Source organism: Chrysemys picta, chromosome 6 (genome assembly GCF_011386835.1).
Source record: "Chrysemys picta bellii isolate R12L10 chromosome 6, ASM1138683v2, whole genome shotgun sequence".
In the NCBI taxonomy this organism is placed as follows: domain Eukaryota; kingdom Metazoa; phylum Chordata; order Testudines; family Emydidae; genus Chrysemys; species Chrysemys picta.
This window is the reverse complement of record NC_088796.1, coordinates 132,697,321-132,713,706: the sequence shown is the minus strand read 5'-3', so window position 1 is coordinate 132,713,706 and position 16,386 is coordinate 132,697,321. Positions and strand designations below refer to the sequence as shown.

The 16,386-nt window shown below is 49.5% G+C and overlaps 2 protein-coding genes across 4 annotated transcripts in view; one reads left to right on the top strand and one right to left on the bottom strand.

The window, feature by feature from the left end:
- The window catches only part of B4GALT1 (beta-1,4-galactosyltransferase 1), an 80,814-nt gene extending 74,267 nt beyond the window's left edge, over window positions 1-6,547 (bottom strand). For 2 of the 3 annotated variants that reach the window (XM_042844763.2, XM_005283519.4), the window contains exon 1: window positions 6,259-6,547. In XM_042844763.2, coding sequence (XP_042700697.2) covers window positions 6,259-6,547 — 289 coding nt within the window. The remainder of the gene's footprint in view (window positions 1-6,258) is intronic. The other variant, XM_065549899.1, reaches the window with a different exon arrangement.
- A 131-nt stretch (window positions 6,548-6,678) lies between these two features.
- LOC135972322 (mediator of RNA polymerase II transcription subunit 15-like) lies at window positions 6,679-15,100 on the top strand. Its single transcript, XM_065549900.1, has 2 exons — window positions 6,679-13,534; window positions 14,475-15,100. Exons 1-2 carry the CDS (start codon window positions 13,132-13,134, stop codon window positions 14,975-14,977), a joined length of 906 nt encoding a protein of 301 aa, XP_065405972.1. The 5' UTR covers window positions 6,679-13,131; the 3' UTR covers window positions 14,978-15,100.
- The last annotated feature ends 1,286 nt before the right edge of the window (window positions 15,101-16,386 follow it).

The following is a 16,386-nucleotide window of genomic DNA, read 5'->3' as shown; positions in this document are numbered from 1 at the left end:
GGGGTTGGAGCAGATGCGGTTGTATCGCAGCACTTGGCTGTAGACGATGGATCGTGTGGCGTGTCCGGGGTGGAAGCTGGAGGCATGAAGGTAGGCTTCAGATCTGGCTTCAGCACCCCAGCCAGCGTCCCCAGAGTCACAGCAGATAAGGGGGGACCAAGCACCAACTGAGAGAAGCGTAACCCCCGCCTCGAGGACTGACGATGCCACCAAAAGGACCAGTCCCGTCTTCAGAATCCCCATGCTGGACCCTGCTGTGAGGGGGACCACCGCCACCTCTCAGGTTAACAACCTCACCAGACACCTCAGCGACCTCATAAAAACCATCCGGCACAACACGGACATGAGATGCTGCAGCGCTCCCCCACAAGTAACCTCATGCCGCCCTGCCATAGGAGCAACTAGCATCGTCCCCCAGGCTGCATGGCGAGATCCAGCCAACGGAGGAGCCTCCCGTAGCCCCCAGATCCCACAGCCAGACCCCGCCCCCCGGGAGACCCAACACCTCCTCCAAGGAGCCTGTCAGGGGGCAAGGGTGTGGATAGGGGTCGGAGCAGTCAGGGAACAGGGAGTTGGGGGGGTTAAATAGGGGGTGGGATCCTGGGGGGGGGGCAGTTGGGGGCAGGGGGTCCCGGGAGGGGTTGGTCAGGGGACAAGGAGCAGGGAGGGTTGGATGGGTTGGGGGTTCTGAGGGGGGCAGCCAGGGGGTGGGAAGTGGGAGGGGGCGGAGGCCAGGCTGTTTGGGGAAGCACAGCCTTCCCTACCCCGCCCTCCATACAGTTTTGGAACCCCGATGTGGCCCTCAGGCCAAAAAGTTTGCCCACCCCTGTTATATTGGATTGAGGTCTGGTCGCGCTAATGCTGATGTGCTTACCCCTCAGTTATAGTGACCAAACATTGCATATTTGTCCTGATACTCACTCGCACAGCGAAAGCTTGTCAAACGTAGGCCAGTGATTCTCGCATGCAGCCACCAGGGGCTTTTCTTGTGGCCGCAGCCTCCTGGGAAGTGAGTGGGGGGGGGGAGGTAAAGCAGTGGCCCCTCCCCCAGGGCTGCCAGCAGGGGTTGGACCCTGCTCCCCCTGACTCAAAAGCTGGAGGAGCAGGCAGCTGGTGAAGTTCTCCACTTTCCTGGGGATGGTGGGGCTCAGGCTTCTGGCATGGCAGGGTGGGGAGGCTCTGCCCACAGGGCTTCAGGCTCTAACCCTGGTCCCTGGTTGTGTGGCTTCTGGCTCTGGCCCCAGGCTCACACACACACACAGCATCACCCCCGGCCCCCGCTGCCTCTTCCGACCCCCAGCTTTGGCCATGTGGTGGTGGCAGGCTCCAGTCACTGGCTGCAGGGCTTCAGGCTCGGGACCTGGTCTCCAGATGCATGGCAGTGGGCTCTGCCCCAGATTCACCGCCCCCATATCATCCTTGCCCCCCCCCACCTCCCCTGGCCACTCACCCACCACCCCTCACTCTCATTGCATCCCTTCCCACCTCCCCATCCAAGTCTTAATTTGTCCCTGGGCTTGTGTAAGTCTGCTGTGGAAAGTAATATTAACAAATATCACAACAATCTTTTCACAACAGACTTACTAGCTAGCAAGTCTTTTTTTTTTTAAAGGCAAAAAAAAAAGAAAGAAAGAAAGACAACAACCACCAAAGCACCTTATTTGTGCTCCTATTCCGTTTCAGTCCAGCAAAGAATAGAGACAACTGCACATTTTTTTATTATTGCATCTGCAAGAAAACCAAAAAACCCTACATAAATAAATCAGAATGATTTGGACCTATATGTGCATGTTTGTTGTTTTTCCTAAAGTTAATTAAGTATTTAGGGAAAACTGTCATTGCCACCACCAGCAAGAGTAGGTGGTTGTGCTCTGAGGCCACTAAATTTTTTTTGAGAAACCCTGACTTCAGCTATGTTTACACTGTGCCACAGCAGAGACTACAGGGTGTGAACTGCAGAGCATACCAAAGTGTTGCTCTCTAAGGGGAGGTCATCACTGAAAATGCTGCAGTGGCACAGCTGCACCACCTCAGTGAGGATACTGTCTACACTGATGAGAGGGCATCTCCCATCCAGGTGCTCCACCTCCATGAGAGGCTGTAGTTATAGCAACGGGAGCAGCCCGCCCTCGAGAGAGAGCTGTCTACACTGGGGGTTAGGTCGGTATAACTGTAGACCAAGCCCAAGGGTATGTTCACACAGGGATAGCCCCCCCGCTCTGCAATTTACACACTGTAGTCCATGCTGCAGCATAGTGTAAACATGGCCTAAGTCTGACAAGCAAGAAGTAAGGAAAGAGTTTCACCCTGGCGCCCTCCTCCGAATACCACAGAACAATGGCTAATTGCATCCAAGTGACCAACATCTAAACAGGTAGGAAGAATTCCAGCCACCCATGAGCCACCAGGATCTTTGGTCTCTGTCCCTGGCTACACTACAGCCTTTAGAGAGTCTGATGGATAGTACGTAACAGGATTTAAAAACATGCAGCCACAAGCCATTGTACATCCATGGGAAGAGCAGCAGTACTGCACATACTTCAGGTAAAACGGTTAAGCTGTGGCACGGATAGCCCTTACATCACAACCAGGCAAGTCTTTCCAGGTAACCCCACAATTCACAGCACGCACACTACCTCCCCTGCCACACTGTATACAAACTGGCTACTTCCTAATAGGGAAGCAAGCAGATTGAGTAAGTTGCAGTGAATATGGTGTACAAACTAGTATTTTTAAAAAGTGAACTAAAATGGCTGACAGTGCAGCTTCCTGGTTCAGGCAGGGAAACGAGTGCAATGAATCGGGAGGTACTCTCTTTCGGGTCTCAGGATTCTATGCATTTGAAAGCATTTGACCTGCTCCTTCCAGGGGCAATGGAAAGCTCTGATAGTTAAACATTTTAACCTAGCATGACTATGTAGTTCAGATACTGTAAAGGGAAGACATTTTCCAGAAGGGTTCTGATTTGTGCTTTTTGAGTTGACAGGACTTTAGCACAGTACTGGCCACACAACTGGTTTCTAAATGATGAAGAAAAAGTGAAAGACATGCCACAAAAAACAAAACACTGAACATGGTTCCTTTTAGTGACCTCAAAACCACCTCCAAACCAGTCATTTGTTATGCAGATGTGATCCATAAACAGCCTCTCAGTTAGCAGTAAGTGGTCAGCTCAGAACTTCCCTGAGAGTTGCATATGTTGAAAACCACATGAAGCTTCTCAAAAGCATTTTAAAAAAAATCTCTGGTTAAAAGGAGTCCTTATGTAAACATAAGAAACTAGTAACAGGCCAGGTTCTCTTTCTAATCTTCACATCACAAATGCTTATGGTTACCCAGTAGTAATATATAATCATCTAAAAGGTCAATGTATCAAGCTTCATTATTTAAGTTTCAAATAGTATCTGGCCTCTAGCAGCAGCTGTTAATAAATAACAAGTTGCCAGAAATCCAAGGACAGCAGAGAGAATTCACATTTTTCTTATCTCACACTAATATGCAAAGTAACAGAGCTGTACAGCAGAACAACTGGGTATATTATAACATCACTGGGCCACAATCCTGCAAACATTTAGATACACAAATAACTTTACTGCAGATTAACAAGTTTTAGAAGTCAGAGTAGGATGACCAGATGTCCAGATCTTAGAGTCTTTGTCTTATATAGGCACCTATCCTCACCCCCCCCCGGGGTTTTCACACTTGATATCTGGTCACCCTAAGTCAGAGGCACACTAATACTGCCTCACAAGTGTGACTGTGTTCACTCTGACCATTGTTGCTTGAATATATTTATTTATGATAACACTTCATAACATTTATTTGTAGAATTCCATGCTGCCCACAATGTGGTAGATGCTGTCCAAACAAATACACCAATTATAGAAGTTCCAAAGTCATAGTCATACAAGAAATATTTAATCTTTGCTGAGAAGCTGGGTGAGAACACTGGATTTTGGTGAAAACAGGAGGGATAGCTCAGTGGTTTGAGCATTGGCCTGCTAAACCCAGGGTTGCGAGTTCAATCCTTGAGGGGGCCATTTAGGGAACTGGGGTAAAAAAATCTGCCTGGGGATTGGTCCTGCTTTGAGCAGGGGGTTGGACTAGATGACCTCCTGAGGTCCCTTCCAACCCTGATATTCTATGATTCTAAGGTTTTAATGGATTAGCAGACAGAGAATTAGCTAGAATCTACTGAAAATGGTTAAATGGCACAATGAAGAAATAACATTCTTTTGGGAAAAAAAAAAAAAAAAAAGCCACCAAGCTGCCCCACCCCACCCAAGAACCCAAACAAAAAAACACAACATTCCTAAGAATTGTGGATCTGTAATAGGAAACTAAAGAGTAACCCTAGCAGTGTGATGGTGAAACACTAAGGCCTTGGCTACACTCGTGGATTCACAGCGCTGTAGTCACGCCGTCACCTCTCCAAGGGGAATAGCTTGCAGTGCTGCGAGCGAGCGTGCAGCGCTGCAGGCGCTGATTACACTGGCGCTTTACAGCGCTGCACTCGCGGGGGTGTTTTTTCACACCCCTGAGCGCAGCAAGTGCAGCGCTGTGAATTGCCAGTGTAGCCAAGGCCTAAGTACAAGACTAAGTAAAATATTTATAAGTCTGAGAGGAAAAAATACTCTATTTTTAAAGTCTCTCTCTCTCTCTCTCTCTCACTAGCATCTCATTAAGACTACCATGAAGAATTCTGGTAAGGTATGTATAAATATAAGTCATTCATAATTTTTTTAAATTGCTCTCTTCTCAGCAGCACACAATTGTTACTGAAACAGTATTTGGAGCCAAGGACTTCTCCAATGTGTAAATATCACTTTTTCCAAAGTTATTCTGTGTTTGCAGTTTTAAATAAAATGCCATCTTGAAACACACACATGCTTTTCAGCAGCCTTCTAAAGGTTACTATTATGGATCTGTTTATCCTACAAACCCAGTCATATCTGGGGTCCTGTTCTGACTACAAAGGGTCCCAACTTCCAGGACAGTGGGTAAGACCCTGTCTACACTACAGGTTAGAACGGTGTAAGCAGGTCAGGGGTATAACCCTGTCAGAGCCAGGTCTCCCGACAGTTGTATAAGTAGCATAGACAGCTCTTAATCTGAAGGTAAAGAACCAGAAATGGGTCATGCAAAGCAGGAAAACAATTTTTAGTTGACCTTAGCACCACCCATAACTTCCTATTATTTGAAAATTAAATAAGCAAGGTAGCATTTAATATGAAATTAGACTAGCCCTAGTAATCTGTATTAGGATATGCTGCCTTTCTACGGTGAGATGAAACAAACACAATCTCCACTGTGGGTAAACAGTTTATGTAAGGGAGGTGAGCTAAAATGGTTACAAATAAACTTCCTGGAAGACACAGTAGGAACAGGCACTTGAACTAACATTTGGGAATAAGGCTGAATCCACTCAGACTAGCGGGGCTCAGCACAGCTCTCAGAAGCCAGGGCTTTGTTTGGAGTAGTTAACTTTGGTTTGGGTGGAACAGTGAAAGGCCTAACACTGACTTCAGGACACTGTTCTTCATTCCCTGACGTTTCTGTTCATGAACCCTGTTTTAAGGAGTTTCTCAACATAAGCTTGATATGGAGTCATATATTTGTCTTACTGTGCTCTACTGACACTAGTAAAATATTTAACACAAGCTAGTCTCATTTCATCCTTTGGGGTGTTACATGATTTTAAATACAGATTTCACGGATTTAGGACGTGAGAAGGCTGTCTCGGGATGAAAAACGCGTGTAAAACGCCTCGGGCAGACAATGAACCAGCTCTCACGCTTGGAGCCTGGGGATAGGCAGGAGAGACGAGGTGGGTTGAGGAGTTGGCTGAACTCACCGAGCTGTGCCTGTATACAAGGGGACCTAGGAAAGCCGCGGTTTGGAGCGGAGAACTCAAGTGCGGAGCTGCGCGCATAGGTGATGAGATTAATGACAAAGCCGATTTCACCAACATTTCACCATTTCCAGAGACAAAAGGACTCGTGAGCCTGACGCTTCCTGCCCCTGGCCCAGCAGTTAGCGGCCAGGGTCACCGCCTACACGCCGCCCGCAGGCAGCGCTTTACTTGTACACAGTTGGGGGCGCGCTGTTGGGTTACAGACCCCGGAGCGCGGCACAGGGGGAAGCAGCAGTTCCCGTGGGACCGGCCCCTCGCCTGCCTGGCGGAAGGGCCGCGCGGGAATTAGCGAGGACTGCGCCGGGCGGGAGCGAATGGGTCTGCCCGGGACCGGGGGCGCTTACCCAGCAGCGGGGACGGGTCGGGGCAGTCCGGCGGCGGCCCGGGCTGGGCGCGGGAGCTGTTGGTCGGCCGGGGGCTGCGCGGCGGCGGCGGCCCGGGCTGGGCGCGGTTGGCGGCCCCCTGGCTGCGCGGCGGCGGCTCGGGGTTGCGCGGCGGGCGCAGGTCGCTGCTGCCCGCCAGGTAGTAGAACAGCGTGGCCGAGAGGTGCACGGCGCAGAAAAAAACGAGCAGCCGGCAGGCCCACTGCAGCGAGGTGCCGGGCAGGGCCCCGCCGCCCTGCGCCTCCTTCATGCTGGCGCGCTCAGCCGCGCGGGCGCATCCCCCCCTCTGCGCCGCGGCCGCCTCCCGGGAGTCCCGCTGCGGGGGCCGGCCGGGCTGGACTGGGGGAGGCGGGCCGGGCCGGGCTCCTCCCCCTGCGGCGGAGAGCGGGGCTGGGCAGGGGCGGAGCGAGCCGAGTAGCGGGCCGGGCAGGCGGGCCCTGAGCTGTACCCACGGCCCGGCCGGGAGATCGGCTCCTGGGACCCGGCGCGCCCCGGTCTCGGGAGGCGCTTCCCCCCTTGCTCGGTCCCTACTGTCCACACACCCCAGCCCCCGGGTGGGGGGAGGGTTGCAATCGTGCTGGCGGCGATGGGGGGCCTGGAACCAGGTGTGACATGACATCTCCGTGTGGGGCTGCTGCCGTGTCCGGGAGGCAGGGGCAGAGGGGAAGGCCACCTGGCTGGAGACCTAACCTGAGCAGGCTTGAGGCGATGGTGACAGGCAGGGCATGACCTCCAGTGCTGGGGGCCTGCGCCACCCCTAGCCTCCAGGGGAGCATTGGGCATCCGTGAAAGCCAGGCGAGAGGTTGGGGGTCACGGAGCACACTGAGGAGATGGCCAGTGGCAGAGGAGAGGGTCGGAGGTGGAGCTGTGTTTACCCCTGAGGCCCGGTTCCTCGCTCAAGTGTGAAAAACCCACCCCCTGAGCAGCATGGGGGGGTGGGGGGGGACGAAGCTGAACAGGCCTGTAACCTGAGTACCGCAGCCCAGGGCTGAAGCCTCCGGCTTTGGCCCCAGGTGATGATGCTCAGGCTTTGGCTTTGGCCCCGGGCCCCAGCAAGTTTAAGCCTGCCCTGATGATCCCATTAAATGGGGTTGCGACCCACTTTGGGGTCCTGACCCACAGTTTGAGAACCTCTGATATAGAGTAATAGACCACAAGGCCAGAAGGGAACCATTGTGATTGGTATTGTTTATTATTTGTATTATTGTAGCACGTAGGAGTCCATGTCATGGCCCAGGACCCCATTGTGCTGGGCACGGCACAAATACAGAACAGAAGGACAGTCCTTACCCCAAGTCTGATCAAATAGAAGCTCATGTAGGCTTGTTTAAGGTCTGTAATTTATAGATGTTTGTCCCCAAATGCTACTTCAGGACATTTCGTTTCTGTGGGGTCCCATCCCAAGTCCCCATATCTCTGTCTTTGCACCCCACCCTCAAAGACTCCTTCCAGGTGAGAAGAGCAGATGCAGCTCCTTCTGGAACAAGCCAAATCCTTCTTCATCACTTGGAGTAGCTCTGCAACCAGGGTATTCACCTGGCTGGAAAATGGGTGTTTGCAATAAAGCTTGACAATTTTGAAATTTATTTTTCTCTACAAATTTCAAAAATGAAATTTTGTTTATCTTTTTAGAAAAAATGTAGAACTTTTTCAGTGTCAATTCTCCCTCCCCATTTCTCCCTTTCTTCTTTCCATTTTGCCACTGAAAAGGGGAAAACAAGAAGAAAAAGGGAGAGAAAAACAGAATAACAAACTGCACATTTTTAATATTGGGGATTTGTTAAAAGAACAAATTCTTGGAAAAGTATTTTTTACATGAAAATTTCAGTTTTAGAAAAAAGATCACTTAGAAATGAGAACAATAATTGTTTGAAATATTTCACCAGCTATATTGAGCATGCTGCTGCTGCAGTGTTTCCTGTCTCTGCTCACCAAAGAACAAGGCACCAGGCTGAAATCCTGAACTCAGATAGCCCAGACTCGGGTAGTCAATAGGTGGACGATGGGCCAATCTGGACCACCAGATGCTTTTGAATGGACCCAGAAATCTTTTTATTTACTAATTGTTGTTGGTTTTTTAAATTATTTTCTCTGGAGTCTGGACCTCGATTATACCTTACCAAGAAACTTGGCAAAAAATAATTGACTATTCCTGGCCCAGAGGGTGATTTATTGCACTACCTTTGGTTGCCAGTCCAACCCAATTCTCTTTCCTGTAGTGAAAGACAATGCCAGCAGCCTGCCAGCTAGAGCTGGGTGAATTTTTTTGGATGAATAATTTACTTGCAGTTTCAGTCAAGCTGAAAATTATTGGTTAATTTGATATGAATCCGCTGAATAGTTTTAGCAAAAAAAAAAAAAAAAAAAGGGAGTGAGTGTCCAACCTACCTGGCAATAGAGTTATTCTCATGCTCTCGCTAGCCAAATGACTATTCACAGTCATTCATAGTGGCAATTCATAGTCATTCACGTTCAAGTACCTGCTCCACCAAAGGAAAGCAGATTTGAGATTCTGTGGTGGTTCTTTTTTCAAAAAACAGTGCTCAGAACAGTAAGTTGTTTTATGCCTTCCATTTTTAGGTAGAAATGGATGGCATGAAATGCCCCAGTGATTGTAAAATGCCTCAACAATTATCACTTCATGTAAGTTCTCAATATTTTCTCTCCTTGACATTGATGCATTTCGTGTTTACACACTTGACAGATTTTCATCACAAGTTATGTAAATAGATTACTCAGCCTGATCTTCCTTCACAAGATCCTATGACTTACACCAAATTACCCCTGTGTATTTGTTTTTGGAGGAAGTTGCTTTATGTGACAAAAAAATATTGATGTTGGCTTTCCGAGTTAAATGGGGTTATTTTGTAGCAAAGCTCCATTTTATGGACTCCTCTACAAGTTTTGGACAGCATCGGCACCTCTTGCTTCACATTTGACTTGTCTAAGGATCACATACCTATATAGGGCATGGTCAGAGGCAAGTGGAGCAGTGGCATGGGCAGGTCTGACAGCTCCCATGTTTTCTGTGTCCATAGGGCGTTCACTTACTCCTGACAGCCGTGTTTTGGTGAGCCAGCACTTTTGCCACTCTGTTTCCTTTATCTCCCTCAAAGCAAAGGAGGCTGTTAGTGGTGCATTCAGGGCCTGGTCCTGCACCCATTGCAGTCAGTGAGAGTGCTTCCCGACTGCATAGTACTGCCTGTTCATTTCACTGCATCTGGAAACTAATGAAATAGAAACACAGACAGCTGACTTCTGAAATTAGACTGTGGCTGTTTTCAGCTAATCCTGTGGAACAGAGAGCTGTGTTACTCATATGCAGTAAGATAATGTCACACCCATAACATATAATGTACCATAACACACCTGGAAGTTGTCTGTGTGATCAGATTTAACCCTTCTAATGTTCTGGGTCTATCTGACCCCAATGCTCACAACAATGTAAAGAAAATTTTTTATGCCAACACCCGTTCCTCTTCTCAGGTAGGATGAAGTCAATCTTTCCCCATTGGTTTTATCATCCTACCTGTTGTGGGTTTTGTGTAGCAAAAAAAGTCACTAAAAAGGTAATGGGATAAGTTCGACCCCTCAATGTTAGTTAATGGGGAAAATGAAAGTACTACACTTCCAAAGTCTTTGGGGGGAGGGGTCTCTTGGGCCCCAAACATATACACAAGTGTAAATAAAGCATGATAGGCAAACCACTGCTTCTTCTTTACGTATTCTCAAACTATGATGAGGACTATGATGTTAGCATTGGTCTTGTCTGAATACCTGTTGTGGTTTTAGAGTAGTGAAAAAAGTCACTCAAAAGCTATTGGGGGTCAGTTAGACCCCAAATTAATTATGCTGTATTCCAGCATCAGATTGTTTTTACTTTGAGGCCACCCTTATGATAGGATCACATGAATCTTTTAGTATGGTCTTTAGCATCATAGTTTTAGTGTCAAGTATCAGAGGGGTGGCCGTGTTAGTCTGAATCTGTAAAAAGCAACAGAGGGTCATGTGGCACCTTTAAGACTAACAGAAGTATTGGGAGCATAAGCTTTCGTGGGTAAGAACCTCACTTCTTCAGATGCAAGATGTAGTTTTAGTGGTTTTTGTTTGTTTTTTTAAAAAGCACCAAAAGTGTCGTGGGGGTCTGTGAGACCCCAGATGACATTTGCCTCATGTATCAGCACAACTGTCCAGCAAATTGAGTATCTTTGATGATAACACTGTGAAACTGATTTTCTGGGACGCTTATGCTTGCTGGGAAGAGTTTCTGGAGAAGCCATAATTGTCAGATACATTTTCTGACAAGCTAACACTTGACCGACTCTGTTGCTGGGGCAGACTCACTGTTGCATTGCACAAGCACACTGCGTGTATCAGTGCATAGATTGTTTGGATTTTGTTGAACCATACACGGCATAATAGTAAAGCACTGGAATAAATTGCCTAGGGAGGTTATGGAATCTCTGTCATTAGAGATTTTTAAGAGTAGGTTTGATATACACTTGTCAGGGGTGGTCTAGGTAATACTTAGTCCTGCCTTGAGTGCAGGGGACTGGACTAGATGACCTCTCGAGGTCCCTTCCAGCCCTACAATTCCATGATTCTATTATTATAAATCTCTGAGTAAGAGACGGATGTTTCTCAGGGAACTGAGTACAGAAATGGTGAAACCACTGGTGCTGGAAAGGAACACTGCAGTCTTGCCTCAGGCTTCTAGGGAAGCAGCATCTAGTGTGCTCGGTATTGATCCAGAACCTAAGAAATGAGCAAGATGTTACATCTGTTCCAAAAAAAGACACAGAAAAACACATGAAAATATGTGAAGTGTAAAATCTTTGTATGTTTGGAGCATAACACCTATTCCTCCTTTGGTTCAAAGCAGTAAATCATTTACTACCACTTTGCTGCATTTGTGCCCTTTATATTGTTGCTGGTGCTATCTATTTTCATTGTGTAAACATGGGGTCACTTCGACCTGACAACTATGTTAAGTGTGTAGCTTTTTTTAAATGTGTTTGATCATGAGGTCAGTTAGACCCCAACACAAGTCCTGTGTAGTGTACTTCTGAATCTAGGAAAGTTTTAATTTATTCATGGCTTTATAGTTCACTGACTACAATAAAGTCAATGTTATATGCATCTAATGTGGGTTTTCCCCCCAATTTTGACATTTTAGGAGTCTCCAACACCCCAATACGGAAATAATTGAGTGATTTTTAGTTGTGTTAAATACTTAGGCCACATAGATTGTAAACTTTGGTCAATGCAAGTTACGTTTGTGTACAGCCACTGACATTTGATGTTGCTCAGGCACATGCTCACTTGACTGCTTGCATCAGCATTGCACGTACTCACCAGGAGTGGTTGTGTTAATGCAAAAGCAGTGCACCACAGGTAGGTATCCCAGTGTGCCACACCCCACCATCCAGTGCCATGTCTTTTGGGGAGTTTTTGCAATGTGTTCTTGGGTTGAAATGAGTCATGCAGGGGTCTTTGGGAGCTGAGGGTAACTATAGATGGTAGAACCCTGCTCCTGGCCCTGAGAAATGAACACTGAGTAATGGGATTGCATCATAATGCAGGTTTGGTTGATGAGCAGTGGCTGCAGAACTTTTGGATGCAAAAAGGCACATTCCTGGATCTGCGCACTGGGCTCACCCTAACCCTCCAGCACAGGGATGCCAGAGCAAGAGCTGCACTGACAGTGGAGAAGCAAGTGGTGATCGCACGGTGGAAACTTGCAACGCCAGATTGCTACTGGTCAATGGGAAATCATTTTGGAGTTGGAAAATCTGCTGTGGGAGACGTTGTTATGCCAGTGTGTGGGGCCATTAATCATCTCCTGCTATGTGGGACCGTGTCTCTTGGCAATGTGCAGGATATAGTGGATGGATTTGCAGCAATGGGGTTCCTTATCTGCAGTGGGGCCATAGATGGCATGCATATCCCTACTTTTGCACCAGACCACCTTGCCAGAGAGTACATCTACAGACAAGGCCAGCTCCAGAAAATCAGCCCTCCAAGCATGTGCTTGGGGCTGCACCTGGAGGGGGGCGGCGCTCACCCGGGGAGAGCGGGGCCGCGGCCGGGCTCACCGCCCTCCCCCCGGTGCTCTGGCCACCGGGGAGAGCGGAGCCGCAGCGCACTCGCCGCCCTCCCCCGGTGCTCCGGCCGGACGGGAAGAGCGGGGCTGCCCTTCCCCGGTGCTCCAGCTGGCCGGGGAGAGCGGGGCCGCAGCGCACTCGCCGCCCTCCCCTGGCGCTCTGGCTGGCTGGGAAGAGCAGGGCCGCCCTCTCCTGGCGCTCTGGCCGGCCGGGGAGAGCGGGGCCACGGCCGGGCTCTCCGCCCTCCTCCCGGCGCTCCGGCTGGTCGGGGAGAGCAGGGCCCCAGTGGGCTCGCCGCCCTCCCCAGGCGCTCCAGCCGGCCGGGGAGAGCGGGGCCGCAGCCGGGCTCGGTGCCCTCCCCTGCCTCGCTCTCCGCCGGGGCACGGGGAGCGGCGGGAGGCTTTTTTGCCTGGGGCGGCAAAAAAGCCAGAGCCAGCCCTATCTACAGAAAAGGCTAGTTGCACTCAGATGCACTGACCAGGTAGGCAGGAAAAGCCCCGCAAACTTTTGAATTTCATTTCCTGTTTGCCCAGCGTGGAGAGCACAGGTGACCATGCAGAGCTCATCAGCACAGGTAACCATGATGGAGTCCCAGGATCGCAAAAGAGCTCCAGCATGGACCGAACAGGAGGTACGGGATCTACTCGACATATGGGGAGACGAATCAGTGCTAGCTGAACTCCGTAGCAGTAAACGAAATGGCAAATATTAGAAAAAGTCTCAAAGGCCATGAAGGACAGAGGCCATAACAGGGATGCACAGCAGTGCCGCGTGAAAATTAAGGAGCTAAGGCAAACCTACCACAATGCCAGAGAGGCAAATGGAAGGTCCGGGGCAGAGCCGCAAACATGCCGCTTCTACGCGGAGCTGCATGCCATGCTAGGGGGTGCAGCCACCACTACCCCAACCGTGTGCTTTGACTCCATCAATGGAGAATCACACAACAGGGAAGTGGGTTCGGGGTACGAGGAAGATGATGATGAAGACAATGAAGATAGCTCACAGCAAGGAAGCGGAGAAACCGGTTTCCCCAACAGCCAGGATATGTTTATCACCCTGGACCTGGAACCAGTAACCCCCGAACTCACCCAAGGCGTGCTCCCAGACCCTGAGGGCACACAAGGGACCTCTGGTGAGTGTACCTTTGTAAATATTACACATGGTTTAAAAGCAAGCGTGTTTAATGATTAATTATTAATTTGCCCTGGCAATAGCGGCCAGTACAGCTACTGGAAAAGTCTGTTAACGTGTATGGGGATGGAGCGGAAATCCTCCAGGGACATCTCCAGAAAGCTCTCCTTCATGTACTCCCAAAGCCTTTGCAAAAGGTTTCTGGGGAGGGCTGCCTTATCCAGTCCGCCATGGTAGGACACTTTACCATGCCAGGCCAGTAGCACGTAGTCTGGAATCATTGCATAACAAAGCATGGCAGCGTATGGTCCCGGTGTTTGCTGGCATGCAGACAACATCCATTCCTTATCTCTCTTTGTTATCCTCAGGAGAGTGATATCATTCACGGTCACCTGGTTGAAATGGGGTGATTTTATTAAAGGGACATTCAGAGGTGCCCGTTCCTGCTCGGCTGAACAGAAATGTTCCCCGCTGTTACCCACGCGGTGGCGGGGAGGGGTGAAGTGTTCATCCCAGAGAATTGGATGTGGGTGTGTGTGTGTGGGGGGGGGGTAGTTGGGTTTGTGCTGCATGTTAACCCGGAAACCGCAGCTCCTCCTTTTACATTGCAAACCCATTTTAAATGGCCAACCCAACGGGTGCTTGGTATGGGAAATGAGGGCGCTACTGTTTGAAACCTTTCCCACATGTTAAGAAGGTTAAAAAAGCCAAAAGACTGTGGCTTACCATGGCTGCCTGCAAGCCGAAATCTGTTGCCTGGCACTGCGTGAGTGATCTCTCACACCAAACCGTCAGACCCTCAATATAAGAGGAAATATGCGACCTTGTAGCGAAAGCACATGTGCTGTGTAATGTGAACAGCAAAATTTAACGTGAAAGAGTGTACCCATTGTTCTCTAAAATATGTCTTTTTTAACCACCTCTCCCTTCTCCTCCACTAGCTGCAAATGTTTCTCCTTCACAGAGGCTAGTGAAGATTAGAAGGAGAAAACGGTGGACTTGGGATGATATGTTCTCGGAGCTCCAGATGTCCTCCCACGCTGACAGAGCACAGCAGAATGCATGGAGGCAGTCAATATCAGAGTGCAAAAAAGCACAATATGAGCAAGAGGAGAGGTGGCAGGCTGAATCGCGGGCTGAAGAGAGCAAGTGGCGGGCTGAAGAGGATAGGTGGCGTCAGCTTGCTGACAGAAGGCAAGACTCGATGCTCCGGCTGCTGGAGCATCAAACTGATATGCTCCAGCGTATGGTTGAGCTGCAGGAAAGACAGCAGGAGCAGAGACCGCCGCTACAGCTCCTGTGTAACCAACAGCCCTCCTCCCCAAGTTCCATAGCCTCCTCACCCAGACGCCCAAGAATGCGGGGGGGGGCCCTCTGGCCACCCAGTCACTCCACCCCAGATGATTGCCCAAGCATCAGAAGGCTGGCCTTCAATAAGTGTTAAAGTTTTAAAGTTTTAAACTGCAATGTGTCCTTTTCCTTCCCTCCTCCCCCACCCCTCCCGGGCTACCTTGGCAGTTATCCTCCTAGTTGTGTGATGAATTAATAAAGAATGCATGAATATGAAGTAACAATGACTTTATTGCCTCTGCAAGCGGTGCTCGAAGGGGGAAGGGGAGGGTGGTTAGTGTACAGGGAAGTAGAGTGAACTGGGGGGGGCGGAGGGTTCATCAAGGAGAAACAAACAGAAGTTTCACACCGTAGCCTGGCCAATCACAAAACTGGTTTTCAAAGCTTCTCTGATGTGCACCGTGCCCTGCTGTACTCTTCTAACCGCCCTGGTGTCTGGCTGCGCGTAATCAGTGGCCAGGCGATTTGCCTCAACCTCCCACCCCGCCATAAATGTCTCCCCCCTTACTCTCACAGATATTGTGGAGCGCACAGCAAGCAGCAGTAACAATTGGAATATTGACTTTGCTGAGGTCTATCCGAGTCAGTAAAGTGCGCCAGCGCGCTTTTAAACGTCCAAATGCACATTCCACCACCATTCAGCACTTGCTCAGCCTATAGTTGAACAGGTCCTGATTACTGTCCAGGCTGCCTGTGTACGGCTTCATGAGCCATGGCATTAAGGGGTAGGCTGGGTCCCCAAGGATAACGATAGGCATTTCAACATCCCCAACGGTTATTTTCTGGTCCAGGAAGAAAGTCCTTCCTCCAACTTTTGAAACAGATTAGAGTTCCTGAAGACGCGAGCATAATGTACCTTTCCCGGCCATGCCACATTGATGTTATTGAAATGTCCCTTGTGATCCACCAGAGCTTGCAGCAGCATTGAAAAGTACCCCTTGCGGTTTATGTACTTGGTGGTTTGGTGCTCCGGTGCCAAGATAGGGATATGGGTTCCGTCTATCACCCCACCACAGTTTGGGAATCCCATTGCAGCAAAGCCATCCACTATGACCTGCACGTTTCCCAGAGTCACTACCCTTGATATCAGCAGGTCTTAGATTGCATTGGCTACTTGGATCACAGCAGCCCCCACAGTAGATTTGCCCACTCCAAATTGATTCCCAACTGACCGGTAGCTGTCTGGCATTGCAAACTTCCACAGGGCTATCGCCACTCATTTCTCAACTGTGAGGGCTGCTCTCATCCTGGTATTCTGGCGCTTCAGTGCAGGGGAAAGCAAGTCACAAAGTTCCATGAAAGTGCCCTTACGCATGGGAAAGTTTCACACCCACTGGGAATCGTCCCACACCTGCAACATGATGCGGTCCCACCAGTCTTTGCTTGTTTCCCGGGCCCAGAATCGGCGTTCCACGCCATGAACCTGCCCCAGTAACACCATGATTTGCACATTGCTGGGGCTTGTACTTTGTGAGAGGTCTATGTCCATGTCAATTTCCTCAT